Below are 22,926 nucleotides of genomic sequence, written 5' to 3'. Positions count from 1 at the left end.
GTGGCCTGGCAGGAGCTGCTGCCCGTAGGGGAGCCAGGTTGGAGCAGTGTGTTCCTGAGGGATGGACCCCATGGTATGGACCCATTTCTGGAGCAGTTCTGGAAGAGCTGCTACCTGTGGGAAGCCCACACGGGATCAGTTCATCAAGGACTGCATCCCATAGGAGGGACCCCACAGCACAGGGGCCGAGAGTGACCAAGAAGGAGCAGCAAAGAAGTGCTGTAGACTGACCATAACCCCCATTCCCCTGAGCTGCTTGGGGGGAGGAGGTGGAAGAGGGTGGATGGGGGGAAAGGTGCTTTTGGTTTCTTTCCTTTGTTTCTCACTTCTCTACCTTGTTAGTAATAAGCAATAAATCTTACTATCTCCCTATGCCAAGTCTGTTTTGCCCATTACAATAATTACTGTGTGATCTCCTTGTCCTTAATCTCAAACTTTGAGCCCTTTTCATTGTATTTTCTCCCTGTTCCTCTTTGAGGAGGGGGAGTGAGAGAGCAGTTGTGGTGGAGCTCAGCTGCTGACTCGAGCGGAACCACCACAGCTGACAAGAAAACCAGATTTCACAGTCTTGTACAAACATGAATGCACAAACACTGCAAGTCTAAACAGCCACCCCCCTTGACCATGTCCATTTCCTAACAAATGCTGGCAAATGAGTTCTCTTCATAGCAAGGAGGCACATTCTCATGTGGCCAAAAAGAACCACAGAAAGCAATAATTGTTCTCTATTTAAAAGTTTTAGCCTTCCAGTGAGGACCCAAAAACTGTCAAGATGACTTTGATGACCACCATACATCACATGCAACAAAACAGTGAAACGAGCACTTCTTAAAAAATTCAGACAGCAATTCATAAACTATTTAATGCCAGATTATGAATAACAAATAGATGAATGTAAATTCTTTTCTCCATGGATAATACATGTACAAAAATGCAAATTTTTCAGGATAAATTATGCACAACGAATGAGTCAATCAGCCCTATTCCCTCATAGGCCACTATTTCCGGAAGCTATTTTAAAGTGAAACAAAATTGGTGAAATTCTATCATCTATTTTTGTATACAACAGGAAAGCACACGATAAAACCCTTCTCTATTCCCTTTATTAAAGCATTCCATGAACATGAATGGCAACAATGAACATAAGCAGCAGCTGTAATTGATACTGCAGTGAAAGCTAAATTGCACATTGGTGGATTTGGCTAACATCACAAATTTCAGTAATTGTGATCAGGCAGTTAATAACAAAAGATCTCATTTATTAAGTGATATTAACAGACATTTGAACAAAACAGCCAGTTTCAGAATTCTGTCAGCACCATGTAAAATACCTGATTGTTCAGTGACTTTTCCTAAAAGCCAAACCTCTGTAATTCCCTGGAGCAGTTACAATCAGGAACTACCATTGTGAAAAAGGTGTATCATTGAGAGCTGCTGTTCCCTGACCTCCAGGCCAGCTGCACTTCCCATGACTACAGAACCCCTCCTACTTGGAGGAGTTTAGTTCTCCTGGACAACAGGGAGAAAAATATCGCTGAGTTTCTTTCCCCTCTGCTCCATGGGCTAGGATTTTAGCCTACAGACTTTGATGCACACTATAAAAAATAGTAAAAACAGTTGTAGACACCAACTCTCTCTCAGCAGAATAGCCCTTTCTCTGATTCATTTCCAAAACTGGAGCAAGACCTGATAGAAGGATTTTTCTGATGAAAGAATGGTCATGCACATAATAAAAACAGGCAAGAGGCTCAGAACTCAGCTAAACTGGGACATTGAACCCACCAGTGGTTCACACCCTCCACATAAAATGGTACCAAGTTTCATAATTTCCAAACATTTTTAGCAACTACAGTTATATCAGGATCAAGGAGTAAATTAGAAGGAAAAAGTATCTAGTGGTAATATTTTACAAGCAAACACTTATTAAGCTAGTCCCTTCCATCAACTGCATACAAGTTAAGAAAAAAAGAGCCACCACAGACATGTGTTTTCTCAGGTATCATTAAAAGGTTAAACCAGACAAGCTCCCTGAATAGGGATCTAATTAGATCAAAAGGCTCAGCTCTAGAGATGTGACGTTGTACAGGCAGAGAAAGACAGGAGAGACTGTGCAACATTGCTTCTGTCAGTGACAGCTAAGTCTTCCAGACTGCTACAGATACTCACACGTGCATCCTGGTGACCTCATTTACCAATGAAACACCTCAGTTATCATACAAGGGGATTATCCATTGAATTCACACTGAAGTTAATATGGCCAAATATCTTTCCTGTCTTTTAGAGCTGAATCTTCACTTTCATGTAGCTAAGTTTTTTTCCCCTGCCTTCCCTTGAAATGGCATGGTTTACCTTAACAGTATGAAGTCGGCATTGAAGGGTTAAGAAAGAAACAGGGACGTAAAAGAGTTTGAACTAATCTAAAATAAATCCAATGCCTTTTTAAACAGGGAAAACAACATTAGTCCAAATTTAACTTTTTTTTCAGTACAGATTCACAGACAGACAACAAAGAGAACATAGATTCAACTAAAATGAAATGAGATTCAAAATCGCTTCCAGAGTTGGTGCTGAAAACAAAGCATGCACATGGGCGTACTAGGTTGCACTCTTGCAAGGCATAAACAGAGTCTGCAATAAACTGCTTGATGTTGTCTTGCTGGTCATAAAGCTATGAAAAAAAGGAATATGCCATTTTTTATAACACTTAAGGGCCCAATGCAATACAAAGTATAGCTGGCTTTCTAGTAATATATGTTTTGGGAGTAGATACCAGTGAATTTGAGTTTTATATGTGCTTTTGCGATACAGGACCTGAACATATTTTTTGTTGGATTAGACCATTAGGTAGCTATAGCTATTCTCAAAGGACAAGATAAGTGACAAGCCTTCTGAACCCCGGCAAAAATATAAATCACTACAAAAAGTTGAGAAATCCTTGATTTAACATTTCCAGTATTGAGAGATATTTTTGTATTCCTTTTCTACTTAACAGAAACATTAATGTTTTTAAAATTTTTAAAGAAATTTCTCTTCATATGGATGCAATAATACCAATATAACTCTATTAAATAAATGTTTGTTTCTTCCCACAGCTTTCAAAAGATAGAATAAAAAATGTTTTAAAGTATAGCTGAATCATCAGAATTAAAAAGAATTGTTGCCTTAAGCATGAAGAATATCATACACTTAGAATAAAAGAAATATTAAAATACTTCTACTTTATCTACTAACTTCTCAAAAGATATCTTCCCCATAAGAATTGTTATAAAAATGCTGAATCAAACAGCATCTATTAAGGATGCATGTTTTCATTTTCAGAAAGCCCTCTCTTTTCATTCCCTTTCTCTCTATTCTGTTTCTGAAGAGTATCATTTATTAGTACAAAACCTCTACTATCACATTTATTCTGACTACTTACACCTCTATTTCTCTACTCTGGACTTCTTTATTTGAACTGTTCATCTAGCATTAACTTATAAGTATTCAGCTCTGTAGGACAGTGTTCTTAATCTTTCAACTACTCAGTGCTTCCAGCTTTCTCCCTTTTGTAATCAATGCAAGCACCACCATCTTCACTTCTGTTATGCAGGGTTTCAAGCTGAGCATCATCTCCAGATCCTCATCATTTATGCTGTATACAAATCTTACCACTCGCTCCTGCAGAGCAACCCAGCTAAACCAACCTTTCCTATCTAGTCACCAAGCTGAAGCTTAGTCCAGTCACTTGTTATTGTGATGCCAGGTGACTGCAACATCTTTACGTCCCTGATGTAGTTAATCTGGCTCCTTCAAAATGATTTGCAGAAGATAGCCTTATTGATTTATTGCTTTGATTACACTGCCATTTTCTTTGACTTTAGTTCCTTTGGTTACCCACCTCAGATGCATCTCTATTCAAGACCCTCCCCCCTTCAAGACCCTCTGTACCATCCCACGTTCACTGCCCACAGACTCCTTCAGTTTTCATTAATGCTAGCTGTTCACAACCTGTTCGTAAAATTGCTTCTGACAAAACAAGCAACTTTTGTCTTTGCTACTTATCATTGTTGGAAAGACTTCTTCACAAGATGCTACAAAGATCTTTCAAATACCTTCTTAAGATCTTTTTGCATTGACACCTATGCACAGACAGGATATAAGGCTAAGTAAGAAAACTTCTGGCTTCCTTCCACTGTCCCATATGTTGATGTCCACATATTATTTCTTAGTGTACTGGGACAACATATTCTCTGGTGCAGGGTGTGTGTGTTTTTGTTTCACATGTATTGAATTCCTAACCCAAAGCAGCCATGTTCTTAGATAATAAAGTAACACAAATAATGAACAGTAATAATCTTAAACTGAATTCCTACATTTGTAATGCATGATTTTAGGACTACTACTTGTATTGTTCTAAACACTATATACTTGAGCAGATGCACATACATTCTCAAATCTGGACCTATTTAACACAAGTCTTTATACATTGAATATGAATATGAACATGTGATGAATTCCAGATAAGTTAAATATAACAACTTCACTATTAATGCAGCATTCCTCCTGAGTAACATGCTAATTATTTTTACCTACTGTAAACATAGGAAGTACAAATGATAAGAACATCACCAAAAAGGGCTTCTTTTTAGGATCGACATATTTGTGTTAAAAGCAGATTATTTGAAAACACGTTACTGAAGCAATATTCAATCAAAATGACTACTCTCAGCCATAAACATACGGGACCCTCTAAGTACCCAGGGTAATAAGTCTTGTATATTATTGCTGGGAATTCCTTCAAAGCCCAAATCATTTTTAGTTTGCAAAGCTCTCTAATTTATTTTCCATGGTTGGAAGGAATCTGCTGCTAAACTAAAAATACAGTTTTACCCCCCATTATCTCTGCACATAAAGAGTCACACAGCTTGAGGCTAGAATTAACATGAGATAGGCTATTATGACTGTAAGAACATTTAGCGGTCCCTGTTGACTTTGCAGTTTGTAATAATAAATATCCTCCCCATAATCTCTCACTTTTTTTTTCCCCCTAAACTTGATGCCTTGAGGATTTCTTGAAGCTTGTGATAAAATACTAACAGTAGTTACCTATTTTGTTGATAGCATGGATTTCTGCTTCTCCTTGGGCAAAGTCATTTAAAGATATGGTATTTGCAAGTAAATGCTTTTAAAAGTATAACCCTTGATTTCATAAATGCCCTACAGAAACATGATGTCCTACTGTAGTTGATTACTGAAGCAAAACTAAATCTGCTTGTACAAAGTAATGTCACTATTTTATAATGAAGTGTTTCCTCTTTCACTAAGGAAGAACCTTGCAATCAGATGTGAAGGTTATAAAGTATGCAGCCTGCAACTCGAAAGAATCTTATCATCACCAATCAAGGTAATAATTAAAACCAGATTTCTATAAGGAGGGGCTAGACATTTAAAGGGTTTTACAAAGTATCACACTTCATGCACATGCTAAATGGTGCAGAGTACTTGTGCTATATTAAGAAGATGCTGAAATTCTCAAACTAACATGTAATCTTTTATACATAAGTGTCTCTGTATACTTTGATATTCTGTCTCCATACAACACAAAACCTTATTTGCCTATATCACATATATTTAGGATTTTTTTTAACCCCATCACTACTACTATTCCTCTCCCCCACCCTAATTGTTTGCAAACAAAACATGTCCAGGAGTAAAAAATTAAGATGAAGACAACATCCTTCAAACATTCAGCATTCCAGATCACCAAAAGATCTTCAGCAGTAACTCTGCAGTAACATCTCACACTTAGGATACTACAGTTTAACTCATTCTCACTTTTTTTTTTTTAACCCAGAAGCTTGTTAAGTGAATTTAGTGGATTATCAGGCAAAATATTGATATCACAAACCCCTTCTCACATAAACAGACAAATTCAGTCTCCACAGATGTCACACAGTCCTCACAAGAACAAACTAAATCAAAACATGCTTCTATACCTACATATGTATTCCTCCTCTATCCTGCACATCTTGCATGCTATAGGTCACAGATGAATAGCAGCTCTTTGGCAATTGATTCATTTTGAACAGTGAAAGGAAGTATCAATTAAGTTATTTGTAAGATCAACGGTACACTCTCTGCTTCACATACATGCCCAATTCATCTTAAATTACTAAAAGACAGGAAGCAAAGACAGGAAGCAAGACTTTTAGATTCACTACACTCCTCAATATTTTTTAAAATTAATTAAAAATGTTGCATGTGTTTTTGTTTTGTTTTGTTTTGGGGGGGAGGTGGGGGACAATGAAAAAATTTAAGGATATAAACTATTTCCAAATAGATAATCCACTGATTGATCTGTAGCTCACTGATGTTCTAATCATAACCTAGCTTATTCTTACATTATTCTTACCAAACAGCAACTCTTTAGTCATTTGGAGATAGTTAAATAGTTGATATCAAATCTGTCTTAGTTTCTGTTTAGTTTCAGTGTTGCTGAGTTATTTCATACCTGTGCATTTGCTAGATGCAGCTCCCCCTCTCCTCCAATGAATGAGGTATTTTTCAGTTCTTGCGAGCTTTGCAGGAAAGTTGTCTAACCTGTAAGATGAAGGTGAGATGCACTGTATAAAACACTTTTTTTTTTTTTTTTTTTTTTTTAATATTTGCATACATAAATAAGTGATTTCATTTTGGACAAAGTAGGGGGAATGAATTTCATAACCATGATAGCAGACCAAACTTCCAGTATCTCCACTACTTCTCTCAGTCTTTATCCTCTCCTTTAGGTCCTCATTTATTCCTATTTTTTTCTGACTTTAATTTTCTTCACAAATTTCCACAAAAACCTTTTATGATAGTAACCTAACCTCTCTTGCACTTTTCCAGCTCACCTTCTTCCCAGAGCTTCACAGCTTACTCCCACAGCATGCATTGCCACCACCTCCCTCCTCTGATGACACTATGATTTCCAAGTGTTACTAATGAGTGCAGTTAGAGATAGGATCATGACACACACACACACACACACACACACACACACACTTACTTACTTCAAGGGATTCATACACCTAAATGCAACCATAACATTCAGCCTGACTTTTCCATTTTGTCCACCTCCTAACTCAATCTACCTTCATATTACAAGGCATAAGTCACATTAGCCTTTACACAATCATCTCACAAACTCTTAAATGTGAAGGTGCTGTGTCTGTTTTCAGCGGAGCTTCTCTGTGATAAAGCAAAGCACGTGCAAGCCTTTGTGGGACTTGGAACACAGCCAGCTGCTGAAGCCCCAGAGATGCTTCTCTTTACAACTTTGTTTTATGCTATAAGCATTTCATACAACAATACATTTATACAGTTCTTTGATCATTTATCTTAGTCAGACTCCTACAATTTTCAGCTTACTCACTTCATTCTTTACTACACATGGCCTCATTTAATTTTCTTATATCTGCAGATGAGAAATTAGGCCCAGAAGAGATCAAATGGTACTGAATTTGGGTCATTATCCACAAAGCATCCCAAGACAGCCTGCCTTAGATCGCCAGCTTGCAAGGTTTCACTCACCCTAGCAAGGGAGGTAAAGACTAACTTGCATTAGACCAACTGATATAGTCAGAAAGCTTGAAAAGATTTCAGGCATAACCTTGAGAGCTTCTTCAAGACTTGTGTGCATGGAAGCTCCCTTCCCTTCCCTCCCAGTGTATAAGAAAAGTATTTTTCCAGATCAGCTGCAACATGGACTATCCTGGAGAACAGTAGGTAGAAGTGTTGCTTTACAAGGGCATCTTCATATCAGCCATTTTTTTCTGAGCACCTGCTTTAAGTAGACTGAACCTAAGTCACCTGTTTTAAATTAACAATATGCTTAAATATTTTAATGGCCCACAGAAGAGCTTATACACACACAGATTAATTAATTAAATAAATAAATAAATCAATCACTTTTTGCACTTTGAAGGTGTTTGGTTTCAAGCTAATACAGGATATACCATTCTTCTGAACCAGTGTTGTTGACTTGCTTTACTCTGTCTTCAACAAACAGAAAATAAACAGCCACTTCTTCTGTTTGCTACTGATATTTGCATATGGTCACGAAGGAAGGGTTATTTATTTCATCTGATTGATTTTTAAAGTTTGATTATAGCATAAAAAACTAAGTTTATATATTTCAAATAGACCTTGAAACAGGACATTGAGAATCTACAGGCAACATTGAAGTTTATGCATTAATCTTTTTAAGAGATAAATTCAAGGTCTTCTCAGTGTATGGTACCATAACAGCAATCAGGTTTGGAGCACACACATACACACACACAAAAAAAAAAACACTTGGCAAGCAATAGCTCAGACGTACTTTATTTTATCACAGTCATGAAGTCTATTATGGACAGCTTTGTTTCTCTCATCACAAGAAAACATTCACGAAGAAATATTATGGAAAAGTGCTTTTCTGGTCTCATAGCTAATTAACTCATTTTAAGAGTGGCCTGTAGTTAAGCTGCCCAGACTTTCTCTCAGGAAAGTGGGGAACTGAGCGTCAATTACAAGGTCTCTCCTCCCCTTCATCTGTGCGTTTTTAAAGCCAGAATTTCAGTTTTGCTTACTAGCTCATCCCTGACTGATTTGACTGAACAGACAGTAACAGATGCAAAGGTATAAACTTGCAAAGTGTATTTTACCTACTTTACAGCGAATTGTTAAATTCCCATAGTATTTATGTGATGAAGCATGACCTGAATTTTAGGCTAGCACAACTAGATTAGAAGAACAACTAGCACTAAAAGGCCATGCAGAGAACAAAGAAAACTTGCTGTTTGGAATTAAAATCAGTACTTCCAGAAAATTAAATAGCACTGTCACAAAAATACATAGCTTATAGCTACATATGCCCACATAAATCTTTACACTGTTATTATAACATTCCAGTAGATTCACACAGGGTTATAAAAGTGTGGTTGATGAGGGTACCGCCACCATAAACTTACAGTTCTTCCCCAGGTTAGATTTATATCCAGCTATCAAAATAGATTACAGTTGCCTGTTTTTCCTTACAGATTACATTTTAAGAAGGACCAGCAGTTTCATGGGAGGGAAGGCATGCGCAGCTAGCGTTCAAACTGCCAGCTCTGTGTTTTCTTCAGTGCAGTGTTAGCTCCAGCGTGCTGTTTTTCTCCTAACTAGTTGGAGCGTACATAGCTAATCGCTAACGATAAAACCACAGCTAGGTATGAGCCACCTCATTAAACATTAAGGCTTGCAATCAGACAGTGAAACCCACGAGAATTTTCACTTTTTCCCCCTCACTGTCGCGCCCCGGGGCAGCCGCGGCCCCTGGCGGAGAGGGGACCGCGGCCGCCCCGAGCCTCCCCAGTTCGGGGCCAGCTCAGCCCCAGCGCCAGCTCCGAGCCGGGGCTACCTCATTCCCATTCCCATTCCCATCCCCGTCCCCATTCCCGGTCCCGTTCCCGGCCGGGGAGGCGTGGAAGATCCGCGGCCCGTCCCCGTCCCCGTCCCTGTCCCGCCCCTCGCCGGCGGTGAGGCGGAGCTGGGTGAGCTTGCGGGGCCCGGCAGCTTCCTGGTCACCGCAGCAGGAGGAGGCTGACGGAGCCCGCGGAGGCCATGGCCTCGCTTTTCAAGAAGAAGACCGTGGACGGTGAGGGGGCGGCTGTCCCCGGCCCTTGTAGGGGCCCTGGGCACGGGGGAGCTGGGACCGAGCAGGGCGGCCTCGGGCCCCGAGTCCCGGCGGAGCTGGAGCTCGGGGGCTCGCCGAGCACAGGGCCCCGCATCCCGTCTGGGGGTGCCGGGAGGTAAAGGGGGGACACACGCATGTCGCTGCCCCGGGGGGAGCCAAAAATGCCTGCGGGGAGCTTGCTGGAGCAAACGGGGAGGCGGCTGAGTGCTTGTGGGGTCGGGGAGGAGACGGGGGGCAAGGGTCTTGGGACAAGTTGGTCTCGTTGTTGGCGTGGCTGGGCTGTTGACAGATCTGTGTGTGGGAGTCACCTTCTGGAAAGCGAAGCCAGGAAGGATCGCTTACCTCCCGAGTAAGTCCAGGGCACGCCAGGCAGCCCCCCAAGGAGGTATTGTTGCCTCATGCAACACCTGGGGCAGAGGCCAGGCATTGGCGAGAGCCCCAAAACTGGCTGTGTGGTGTGTTGGGTGTCCTCTGTCAAATCATGTGAGGCTTGGCTTGAGAAGTGCTCACCAAAAATGACGCTGCGCGTCAGCCAATTGTTGTTCACCGGGGGTGAGTACGTAGTTCCCACTTGTTCCTTCCCATTTCTGGCGCACAACCTGCGAGGGGGGAGAAGGAGGAGATGACTGTGCTCCCATGGCCAAGGCGGGTGATGGTGACGGCAGCCAGGTCAGGGCATCTCTGGTCCAACCAGTTCTCAGGAATGGAGGCGCGTCCTCCTTGCCCCGCTGTGCAAGGGCAGGTGCCACAGGGGGATGGCCGTCGGCAGAGGGCTGCCACAGAAATACCCCGTCATCTTCTTGCTGCTGGAGCACAGCTAGGGCTTGGGTTTTTGTTCAGAGTGCTCGTCTTGTCCCTCACTTGCAAAAATAAATGAAAGGGATTGAAGGTGATCGAAGGCAACTGTTCTAGTTGGTTTATTGCTATCTTTAGCTTAAGCCATGATGTGAGATCAGAGAGAGGGAAGAAAAAAAAGAACAAAACAAAACACAGAAATAAGCATTGTGCTAGCCCTTATTGTCTCCTAACAATTATATTCTGAGTTTCTTATTGTCTTGAAGTTCCTACTTCTCAAGTTTTCTGCGCTAAGGGGATTTTTTTAATAGTTACTTCAGTTAGAGAAGACAGTCTTGTATGTAGCTATTAAGCCTTTTCTTTCATTTTCACAAGTGCAGCTGTGCAAGTAATATACGATTGATACCTTCAAAATTACTTGCCTGTAGCATTTTTTTTTCAGAATAATTCTCAATGATGCTTTGCTCATGTGAAGAACGTAATGTTATGTTCTGTATCATCCTTCAGCTTTTCATGAATGTCCATTGAAAAGTCTGCATTTCCCAAAGATGATTTTTATGTAGTTCTGGGAACAGGGGTAACTAGCACTATAAAAAGAAGTCTTCTTACAGAGTTCGTTTGCAATATGCGTTTATTTGCTTGAAAATGATTGTTGGGAGGGGGTAATGCATTTTCAAAATAGTACTGAAGGTTGTTTGGTTTCTTTTTGTATTATTTTTTTTTAATTTGAACCTGTTAAGTTTGAAGTTATTTCAGCCATGGATGTTTTACAGTATCTCTTAATGTGAGGAAACAGAATCTGAATGCCTCTTTGTTTCTAGAAAAATAGTTGCAGGCCTTAACAACTGAAAAGGGTGGTTGTGTATCAACAATTTATCCTTCATGCCATCGTTTCTGTTAGTAACTGTGCCTGTTTGCATTGATTTTTCACGTGCCTCAGACTCTTTTAGTACGATGGCAGAATCCCACTATGATGTTCCTTCCATGGGTTAGACACAAAATTTACATGACAGTACACTCCTGTTAACCTTTCATCCAAAGTTTATGCATCTAATAGTAGATGCATGCATTAGGAATAAATGAATCTTTCTAACAGTGTTGTTTCCTCTATAAAGGTCAGAGGATGCTGAGTCACATGCAGACCTCTCTACCTTTGCCCAGGTGAATCACACCTAAGCACTCACTGTAAATTCTAACAAAAGTTAATTGCAACCAGTATGACTGACACCTATATTAAAAGTAATACTTACTTTTAGTAAGTGGATGTTACCAGGAAAAAACTTTTAAATAGCAGAGTGGACAAAACATTTATGAAAGATGATATACTTCATGTGATAGCATTCAAGTTTCTGTATGCTTTGTCAGCTGTCAGAAAACTTAAATTTGCTGTAAAGGCCTCCACTTTTGTACCTAAATATTCTTAGGATTCTATTAATTGAAAAAGTTTGTAAATTATTGCTTCATAGTCTAATTTGAAGTTGAGCTGTATAGATGTAGATGCACATTTATGAAGAAAAATAACCTCCATTAAACCAGAATGAGGACAGAGAAGAGCAAGATTCTAAGATTCACATTGCAAAGTAACTTCGCTGTTTTCATGGACCTAAGAACTCCAACTTCTCTGAGCTCTCATATATTAGGTTTCTTCAGCTGACCTCCTTGCAGTTGGGTCTGAAAAGGTCTGAGCTTACAGTGACAATGTTAATTCTGAGATATTCTTGAAACTTGCAAAAAAGTGTGCGTATCTAACCCATGCCATGGGGCTAAGGCTCTTCCTGTGGTGCAAATAAATATGCTAGGTAAAATAGCCTTTTTGTTACTGCATATGGCCTATTCTGTTGAAACATAATTGTGTTGCATACATTAAATATGGGCAAAATACAAAGTTAGGTATTTGAGATACCAGCAGTTCTTTTGATTTCTGGCTGTTCATTCTGAATGAGAAGAAACTGTGTCTGCAGAACACTCAGCAAATGAGATGTTTATATAATACTGAAAACCTTTTTCTATCTGTATTTTCTTTCCAGATATAATAAAGGAGCAAAATCGAGAGTTAAGAGGTACACAGAGGACTATAACCAGAGATAGAGCAGCACTTGAAAAACAGGAAAAGCAACTGGTAAGTACGACAGGGAATTTTATTTTACTCTTTAAAGGCAAACACCTTCCCAATATAACAAAAAAATCTGCAAAGTGCTGAAGATACTACTCAGTACATAACAACTGAACGCTGAAAAATTGGATTTTTGACTTCTCAGTTATTAAAATTTTGTTGGAAAACAATTTACTATCTAAAATACCTTAATTTTCATCAATACTTATGTTGAAGTTCTGATTATTTGTGACATTAAATTGTTTCAGAAATACTGAATTTCTAAGGAGAAGAAAGGAAAAGTGAATCAGGTCTTCAAAAAAGTTAAAAATACACCGTTTGTATGAGAGAGTCAATGGACAATAAATATTAATTTTTCTGAGTTAGATCAGGTGAAAAAGGACCAAGGGCTTGTCAGTCAATCCCAGAACATTTTGTTATGTTCTTTCCGCAGAAAGTATTTTTCCCCTGAACTACGAGATACTATTCTGAATACCTAATATTGTACAGACAGTTCTATTTCAGTTCTGTAACCTCATATAACTATATGAATTTTGATTTTTTTTTTTTCCAGAAGAACATAACTGACTTGGATAAGCTAACCCCCAAAATCTCAAAAGTAAATAGTGTATTGCAGCTTGCTATCCAAATTCTTCTTTGTTACGAATAAAACAATCAATATATAGGGTTTGATTTCTGCATCTGGGTTGTCTGCAGTAATATAGCAATAGTTGCTGTTGGTTTGTATTTCACTTTTAAAATCAAGTTATATATGCTACTTAGGTATTGATCTCAGTGAGAAAATCAAATGCTTGCCATTAAAACTAGTGTGCAAACTAGAAAAGTCTGAGCTTGCTACAGAATTCTGGTTTTGTGGTCTCCACGAGCTACCTACGAAGAGGACATCTTTGTATATATTTCTGGCCACTAATATTTGAACAGTCTTATGTTCCTTACTTGCTGATCTGTACTTTATTGGGTTAAAAATAATATTTATGACACAGCCCTCCAGAAATTACAGACTTTTGGAGAACATCTTGTGCTGGTGCCATCTCTATAGTAAGCTTAACCATGATCTTTCCTAGTGGTTAACCTAACGCAATGGGTCAGTTTACATTTGCCTTTAATTATGACTGTTTTGCATATTCTAGTGACCAGTGTTTACTTTTACAGTGCTACATATCCACTTAAAGTGCATTTTTCTGGACCACCAGTGTACATAAACTAAAGCATCTTTGTTCTCATAGCAGGTGTATTCTCCCGAAGAGTTACAGTGCTGGTCTTAAAGGTTACTTTTGCTTAATGGTAAAAATAAAAATGTATCACTGGCATCATAAAAAGAACTCAGTTACTATAGCAAACTCTCTTTAAAAAGGCTAAAGGAAAAACATTTCGAAAGTTTACATTACCGAGTCACAAATCAAAAGGCATAGTTTTAAATAACTCTGTTAGCAAAGATTTTTTTGACAAACTTTTCCTTGGTACCTCTGGGCTAAATAATTCTCCCTGGATTGATAAATAGGTTTGTTTCTTGTAAGTCATTGCTGTTTACAACATGCACTGCCAGATGGACAAAGTGTACCGCTTTTATTATGCGCTAAGCTAAGTCCAGGTACGTGGTGTCAGCAAACAGAGCCTATGATTGTTGCCTATCTGCCATGAAGCCACTTAAGATTCTCTTTAAGTTGAAAAAACGTTTAGCAGAGCATATGAACTTGCCATTTCTTCTATTCACAATATGGCTTACTAGTGAAGAAAGTAAAGAAGATTAGAAATTGCACTAACAACTGGTTGGCATAATAATTTCTTCACTTTTTTTGAAGTGTTACTCCATGATCAGATATGGAATTGAATGTTCATATATAAATTAATAGGACGTTATGCAAAAGTTGATGTGAGGCCTTTTGGGGAAACTGTGTGCTACTGTGCTATAATTCAGTTCTGTTTTTTTTTGTTTTGTTTTTTTTTTTTCTTCCTCTGTCAAAGCTGAACAGCATTGCACTTACTCTACTAAGTAACCTTGGAAGAAAAGCAAGTAATGCTATTTATGTAACTTTTGATGTCCTGAAAAAAAGTCAAGAGGATAGTTAACTTCTGGAATTTTATTCAAGTTAAGGTTTGAATATACAGTAGAATCTTTGAATGAAAATTCAGTAGAAATTATTATTTTTTTTTAATAGGAACTGGAAATAAAGAAGATGGCTAAGACTGGTAACAAGGAAGCCTGTAAGGTGCTAGCAAAACAGCTTGTACAATTGCGGAAGCAGAAAAATCGAACATACGCTGTTAGCTCTAAAGTCACTTCTATGTCAACTCAAACAAAGGTTATGAACTCTCAGATGAAGATGGCAGGAGCTATGTCAACTACAGCAAAAGTAAGGTGCTACAAGACATTCTTTTACATTAAAATACAGTATATGCTTGCAAAAAGTTAACTTGTGTTATTTTGCTTACAGCAATTGAAGGAAAGCAATTAAATAAAGTGTATTGCTTAATAACGTGACCAGTATTGAGGATATAATAGGGAAGTGTAATTTGATTCATATTATCATTTTTTTGAATAGTCAATTCTGCCAGTTAGCGTCTAACTAAGCATATTTTCTTGGGCTAGACATCTGTCAAATGTTTACATGATAAAATTCAACTCTATACCTGTGGAAGAACTTTGTTAATAGATTAAAAAAAATCAACAAACAAACCATGCCATTATAGTATGTTGCTTGTATGTCACGTTGCAAGCAGTTTTTATTGGGAAAAAGTGGGGCACACTTCAAATAGAAATCAAGGCAGTGTGTCACAGTAGCTGTGTAGTTGATGTGACGAGTAGGTTATTACTTCAGATCTTACATTTCTGCAGAAATTTAATCTGGAATTCCCTGTCATTCTCACTCTCCATGCGCTAAGGATCCAGTATTACATTAAGTTTTCTCACAAATCTTGGTTCATAAAAGGCCCTGAAAAATCTCAGTTATCTTAGTCTTGAACTTTTTCCAATTTCTACAAACTGATAAATAGGAAGCTTTCTTTTGGTAATCAGGATTGTTCAGCTCAAGGTGCAGGAAATAGAATTAGCACACAATTGTAGACAAATACTACTTTTATAGAGTCCAAGATAAATCCAGTTATGTGGCAGTTAAACCTTAAAAAAAAAACACACAATGGCAGTTAAACCTTAAAAAAAAAACACACAACAGTGCCACGTAATATAGAAAGTAATTACGGCTTTCTGAAAAAGGTATTTAGAAGCATTATTTTGGCAGATATCAACCTCTTAGTGAGACAAAGTTGTAGCTCTGCAACAAGCTTTCTATTTACCAGGACTAACCCACTATGCAGCCAATCAAGTTAAACAGTTTACTCAATATTCCTATACAAGTCTTACATATGAATAATTTGATCTTGCTTTTTAATTATTACATTGTTGACTTGCTCTTTATCCATAAGATATCTTGGATTAAGTTTCTCAAAACCAAGGTATCACTAAGGTAATTATTAAGATGTAGTCAGTTAAAATATTTAAAAAACTATTCTAAGCAGCATCTAGAAAAGCGATGGGTTTTGAAACACAGCAGATGCTTCTATGGACAAATTTATGTAACATTATCAGAAGAAGGTATTAAATTATTTTGGTCACTTCTAAAGTGAACAGCTTTGCTTCATCCACACAGGAAGGTTGAAAAAGAAAGTATTTAGTAGTTCATTTTGAAGCTTATAAATTGTTCTCAGTCTCATAACCGTCAGTGAATGCAATCAGTTGCCTTAACATGCAAGACAAATACACGGAATGTGAAGCTTTCAAAATATTATTGCAAATACTTTTTAGCATATATAGCACAAATTCTGGACATAGATGACTACTCACTGGACTTTAATCATGCATCTGACCTATATTTGCTGAAGATACATAACTGTTATTTCAGTTTAGTGCAAATATTTTTATATTCATCTATTTACTGTTTAATCATGCATCTGACCTATATTTGCTGAAAATGCATAAATATTTTAATTTAGTGCAAATATTTTTGATAATCATCTATAACTGGAGTTGAAAATTCTAACAAACACCCTCAAAGTCCATAACAAATTTTTCAATTCATATAATATGAATATGAACATAACCTTTGAAGTTCATATAACATGTGAAGCATAGTACATTACCATTTTAAACAAAATCAGAAATGAAGGCAGAAGTGCTTGTATGAAGCCAGTAGTAGCTGTATAGGTTAATCAAAAGCGTTGCTATCAAGTCAACTCTTTTATCTTCTTAAATATAGCTAGACTTTCCATTTAAACTGCTCACTTCTATATTTATATTTAGACATCTAATGAGATGTAGTATCTTGCTTCTTAGAAAGGAAGAAAGCTGCAAAGCTGCAAAGGCAATGCTGCATACTTATAGTAAAACAGGTGAAGTTCATTATGCCATCACACAAAGTTGTCAACCCAGTGCAAAGGTTTACCATAAGCTGCATACTTCCTGAGCGTTTTAATATTCACTTTTCAGGTAAAAGTAAATTCTTTCCATGAAGAAGTGACATAGAGAAACAATTTCAATTTAAGGTCTGTCCTCTAGTGGTGGTTGAAATAAATGTTCCATACTGAGTAAAAAACCTGCAGCCATTTACCTCTGTAAAATGTATAGCCTGCGCTTAAGGAAATGTTTTCCCATTCTTTTCATTAAGATCAGGCAGATTTTTCCTAATGCACAGCTAGCTAGGAGAAGGGGTGTAGTAGTTTAGCAGACTACAGTATTTCTTACTGAGTACAGACTGCACTATTGATCTTCTGTGTATCTATAGTTCTCTTGGGACATAAAAAGACTAGGAAAGTGAAACTTGGACTGAAGGGTATTTTTTATTAGAGAAGTCTTATTCCTTCTTATTGCATGTATTGGCCAGTATTAATGTTTCACTGTATAATTGATTTTTTTTTTCAATTTTATTAGACAATGCAAGCAGTTAATAAGAAAATGGATCCACAGAAGACACTACAAACTATGCAGAATTTCCAGAAGGAAAATATGAAGATGGAAATGACTGAAGAAATGAGTAAGTTCTGGGAACAGCTAGCAGCATGCCATAGTATTCTTGAAGGGGTAGAACCAGTCTAGGAACAGGGTTTGAGACCACTTCAAAACCTTGTTGGTATAACTAATAGGGGAACGTGAAAAAATGACCTTTCCATATCTGATCTGTATGTGCCTTTTGTTCTGGGACTGGACATTTTAAAATGTTGAGTTTAACAGAGATTATTCATCATCTCAGCTTTATATACATGGTGGTATGGAATATGTTTGTCTCCTTTTTGATTTTAAGCCACAAACTTACTTCTGTGGTGTGATGTGGAAAAGGAGTTTCTTTCAGTGTCAATCCACTGCCAACTAAATCGTACAGAACTTCCCAGTGTTGCAAGCACAGCCTGCATCCTATCCTAACCCCTGCTACTGTGTTGGCCCTAGTAGGTAGCATGGACTCAAAACAGGATTGTTGAGCAGGATGTCAACATCTCTACTGCTCAGAATTGTATTGTTGCAATTCAGAAAATAGGTCAGTAACAATTTTGCAATTTGTTTTGAAGAAGAAAGGGCTTTTCTAATGGAACTGTAGATGATATTTCAGAGAAATGTTAAAATCTAGTGGAGGGAAATAGAGCAACTAAACTATTACTTGAGAAACCTAACATTTTTATAAAAGCAGACATGCCTTACCCTGTAGTTGTACTCACAGGCTTTGCACAGCAGAGGTAAGAAAACCTCTCCAATATATAGGTGCTTTCTGCTGATATCTTATCCAGTGTTGTTATTATTGCATTGTGGGAGAGTTGAAAGATGACGCTAGGTTATTTTTGTAATCTCATCTTTGCATAATGCAATATGTTGTTTTTGTTTTTTTCTTTGAAGTTAATGATACTCTGGACGATATCTTTGATGCTTCTGATGAAGAGGAAGAGAGCCAGGATATTGTTAACCAGGTGCTTGATGAGATCGGAATTGAAATCTCTGGAAAGGTATGGATGGTTTTACTCAGCTCACATATTACTTACCCTTCATTCCTTTTTTTTTTTTTCCCCAAAAAAGAGTTTATTCTAACATCCTTTATTTTAAAGTCCTGTTCTGGAAGTCAGGTTGTCATGTAATTTATTCTTTTGACTAAATAAAATTTCTCTCTCCTTCTAGATGGCCAAAGCTCCATCAGCTGCCAGAGGCTTACCATCTGCATCAACATCAAAAGCTTCTACCATATCAGATGAAGAGATCGAACGGCAGCTCAAAGCATTGGGAGTTGATTAGCTTGATGTCAATAGTCTACCTTCAGACAGCTGCAGACAGATGTAAAAAGTGCAAATACTCTTTCAATGCAACTGATGCCTAGGAAAACTCTGAAGCTTCAGAAATGACAACTTGAAGTTGGTACTAGGGAGGGAGAAGGGGAGAATACTTTGAATCAATTGATAGCATGAAGTACTTGCGACCAGTGCATGCCATCTTATTGAGCATTGGATTGAATAGGGATGTAGTTCTAATGATAAATTTATACCTGATCTGAATCTGACCTCTGCTGAATTCAAAGTTTTCTTCTATCTCAGTTCCTTTTCTATCTTTAGAATTGGCAATTCTGTGGCTGCTGTGGTGGTGGTGTCTCCTAGGACAGCACCTGTATAATATATATCCTTTTTATAAAACTGTTGCTATAGAAAAAAATTTACTCTGACATTTTGGCACAAATGAAACTTCACCTTTGCTCTTAGTTGAAAACTTTTTTTTTTTTTTTTTTTTTTTAAGAGAAATAACCTTGGACATCCAGAACATTTAGGCAGAAAGAAAAAGCAGTTTATGCATTTCTTTCAAGTTTGTGTAGTAACTTTGAGTTGATTAAAAATAGCTGATTGTTCTTTTTACTGAAGGGGAAGGATACAGTCCTTGTGCAGTTAATTTTACTGGAAAAGGATTTATGTTAGTGAACTTTGTTGCATGAAAGGCACTGATTGAACTCAATTGTACTGTAACATAGCTAGTTTCAACAGAATTGCTGTGCCTTTATGTATATAAATCTTGTATTCCTGTGATTTTTTTCCAAATGAGTCTTTGAAAGGAGAGTAAACTGTAACAAAGATAGTTTCCACAAAACACTATGGTGTGAGCTCCGTGTATACTTGATAAGACTCAGTGAAGTTTAGAAATGCACTTGTTCAGAAATGCTACTTGCGCACTTGCAAAAAGGACATTTGCCTGAAACATTTGTATATATTTTACAGTATTTCATAATGGGAGATAACTGTGCATAATGGAATTGTTTACTAAGATGCAGTTGAGCACATTGATAAGCTAAATCTAAATTTTAGTTAGAAGAACAATTTTGGATGATACATTCTAATTACTTGTCTAAACACTATAATGAAAGTGTTCTGGTTCCATGAAGGCTTTTCTATGGTCTCTGAGCTGCATCAACATGATTCCGGCTTTAGGTGGAATACATTTGGCTACCAAAATAAGAACTGTTGACATTTTGAACAGATGACTAAAGTCTGAGAATGTAGTTCACAGTTATGACTTTCCAGATTGTATAAAGTTCCTCAGCCCTTACTCTGATGTAGATTATTTGTCCTAAGTTGTGCTGATTTACTGGGGCTGTTCATTGAACAGAAACAACAAAATCATTGTGATTTGTAAAGAAAAAAGTAAAATACCTCCTAAGATTAAAACCAGAATAACTTTGGGGTACAAATTTCATAAAAAGACTTTGCTGCTACGAAAAGTGTAGCAAGAAACCATAATCTCTATGAATCTACTGTTGTCACATCATCTGCTTTAGGGTTAAAATCAGCAGAGAAAGAAAAAACAGGTGAACCTTCATCTGTTTTTTGATATAGAAATTGAGGTGTTCTTTCTCTTTGGAGGAAGTAAGGGACATACTATTGATCTGTGAGGTAGTGGGTAGGAATGTGTAAGTTTATATATTGCATATATCTCTGATACGAGGTGAAATTTTTTTTCTCAATTTATTTTGTAAAAATCTAATAAAAGGCTTTTTACTCCACAGCGAGTCTGTCCTCTGTAAGGTTAGTCTTACACATCAATCTGTTGGTGGGCTTTCTTTGGACTTCTATTAGATCTTCTATTAGATTTGTTATGGGTCTTGCTGATGACCTCTTAGCTTCCATAAGAATTCTGATACCATTGCTACTTTTGGTTGTGGGAAGTTTGAAACAGTTCTGTTCTTCAGGCTGTACAGCTACAAGAGCTACTTTGATGCTGTGTCAGTTCTGCTCCCTTACTCAGTATATCTCCTTTCCTTGCCTTTCAGCATTAAAATCCAAGCTTAAAGCCACAAAGGCAGAAGCTAAGTTCAGAACATTTGACCAACCTGGAATTTTAATTATTTTAATTTTAATTATTATAATGTGATTTTTTTTCCCCCCTAATAGATCCATTTCCTAAATATAAGCTGGCTTTTGACCCAAGCTATAAAGGACCATAATATTTGCTGAAGTTGCCTGTAGGCCTTTGACTCAACATTAAGCATAGCTTTTGATTAAGTTTGCAATACTTTTCACTTGAGAAGGATTGACTACTCCTAGGCATTGAAGAAGAAACTATAAAGTGAAATTATTTAGGTATAAAACATTACTGATTGTATTTTGGTTGAACATCAAGGCTAGTGTCCTTTCTAAGTGTGTATTTTATACTTCCTGTTAACATTAGGCTTAATTCTGTGATGAGCTCTTGTAGGGTCTTTGAAGAAGAAGAATAAAGGCATTACTATTTGATGTCAGTAAGACTGCTCATGTAGAATCACTGATAAGATCTATCCAGTGTTTCTGGAAAGACTTATCTTAAATTCTGCAGCCCTACTCTGTGTCTTTCTGCTATCTTTCAGCAGCAGATTGAGAAGTGTTGTAAGTTTGCAGGCTTGCTTTTATTTGTCTCAAGTATAGGTAAGTATTTTGTAGCTCTCTATAACCACATTACAAGGAAACACATTCCTTTTAAATTATTCTTAGTGGACTAAAAAACAACAATTAAAAGTCCTCAAACTCCTTTATCTTTGCTGACACTTTAACAGCAACTGAAAATCTATCCAAGAAGAACACCATGATTGCTTGATGCATGTAAAAATGTCTGTTCTGAGCCAGACCAAACTCCATCTCACCCAGAATCCTACTCCACTAGTACCTGCAGGCAGTGCCCAAGAAAACATGAGAATAAGATAAACACAGATGACCCTTAATATCTCTTAGCCTCTTTTTTTAATATCTCTTAGCTTCTAGGTACTCCTAGAGCCACGCATAGTTTCACTGTATATGACAGCTTTGACTGGCTTTCTCTTCTGTGAACTTGGCCATGTAAATAAACTACTAGCACCCACACTTTGTGGTAGAGAATTTCCACAATATACATGTAGTCCCCACAACATTAAGAACCATCAATTTTTTTTTTAATGCCTTCAGTTTTCTTCTAGTTTAACACATTGATTCTCGGTTCTTACATTACAAAGGATGGTGAATAACCTGTCTCCATCCACCCTTTTGGAACAGCTCATAATTCAATAGACCCCTGTAAATGCACACATATCTAGAAGAGAGAGTCCTAGCTTAATTAGTTATTCCACTTACCTTTGGTCATCAGCTTTTCCTGTACAGGGACTCTTTCTAGGCCTGTTGTATCCTTCAGACGAGAGTGACAGAGTACGTAGCACTTAGGAGACAGGTGAACCACATATTTACATATTAGTGTAATGCCTTGTTTACTCTCTGTTCTAGTTTTAATGCTACCTAAAGTTACCATAGGAAAAGTAAGAGCAAGAAAAAAAAAAAAAAAGAAAAGAAAAATAGTGCAGCCCATGCTTGTCAAACAGCCACCTAAACTTACTTGCAGGCCTGTAAAGCTAACCCTCAGAAGTCTTATCTAGTGTTTTTTTTTCTCCCAGTCAAGAGTGATGATGGCAATTATCCAGTGAGTAAGTTGTTCCTAGAGAAAACACTGAATTGCTACTTTCTCTAAGTCTAAAAGCTGCAGCTGCAGCACATTAAATTGATTTCATCTTTTTTTTTTTTTTTTTAAACAATTCTACTCTAATTTGTTAGTATTTCCATGGAAACAGATAGATGTTGTTAGATGGTGGCTGCTTCTTCCATTTAGTCTTCTTGTCATTCTTTTGCAAGAAAATGTCATTGCATGTCACCTTTCATTTTATTTTGCTATGCTTCTGCAATTAGTCTTCACTTGTGAGACTTTATGGAAAACTAGAAATCACAATTTTATGGTAAGTCTGTTCTTGAATTAACTTACAGCATGCTAAAACAAACAAGTGCATCACCACAATACACAGCTAAAAAACTACAAACCATTATGTGGAATACC

The 22,926-nt window shown here is 37.5% G+C and overlaps 2 protein-coding genes across 7 annotated transcripts in view; one reads left to right on the top strand and one right to left on the bottom strand.

Annotated features, from left to right (window-relative positions):
• Positions 1–22,926, bottom strand: part of POU1F1 (POU class 1 homeobox 1) — a 91,299-nt gene that overhangs the window by 41,026 nt on the left and 27,347 nt on the right. The window contains exons 7-8 of one of the 6 annotated variants that reach the window (XM_072024128.1): positions 6,491–6,579; positions 959–2,668 (exon numbers count right to left, since the gene is read on the bottom strand). In XM_072024128.1, the coding sequence (XP_071880229.1) occupies positions 2,661–2,668; positions 6,491–6,579 (97 nt within the window). In that variant the 3' untranslated portion in view covers positions 959–2,660. Of the gene's footprint in view, positions 1–958; positions 2,669–6,490; positions 6,580–9,637; positions 10,540–15,567; positions 15,706–21,118; positions 22,261–22,926 lie in introns of those variants that run through there. The other 5 variants (XM_072025450.1, XR_011803863.1, XM_072023463.1 and 2 more) reach the window with 5 other exon arrangements.
• Positions 9,480–20,602, top strand: CHMP2B (charged multivesicular body protein 2B). Its single transcript, XM_027449333.3, has 6 exons — positions 9,480–9,640; positions 12,502–12,593; positions 14,747–14,941; positions 17,512–17,614; positions 18,466–18,572; positions 18,742–20,602. The coding sequence occupies exons 1-6, from the start codon at positions 9,607–9,609 to the stop codon at positions 18,853–18,855; spliced, it is 645 nt and encodes a 214-aa protein (XP_027305134.1). The 5' UTR covers positions 9,480–9,606; the 3' UTR covers positions 18,856–20,602.

Source organism: Anas platyrhynchos, chromosome 1 (genome assembly GCF_047663525.1).
Source record: "Anas platyrhynchos isolate ZD024472 breed Pekin duck chromosome 1, IASCAAS_PekinDuck_T2T, whole genome shotgun sequence".
NCBI classification, from domain to species: domain Eukaryota; kingdom Metazoa; phylum Chordata; class Aves; order Anseriformes; family Anatidae; genus Anas; species Anas platyrhynchos.
Note: the sequence above shows the minus strand (reverse complement) of the source record. Positions and strands in the feature narration are given on the sequence as shown.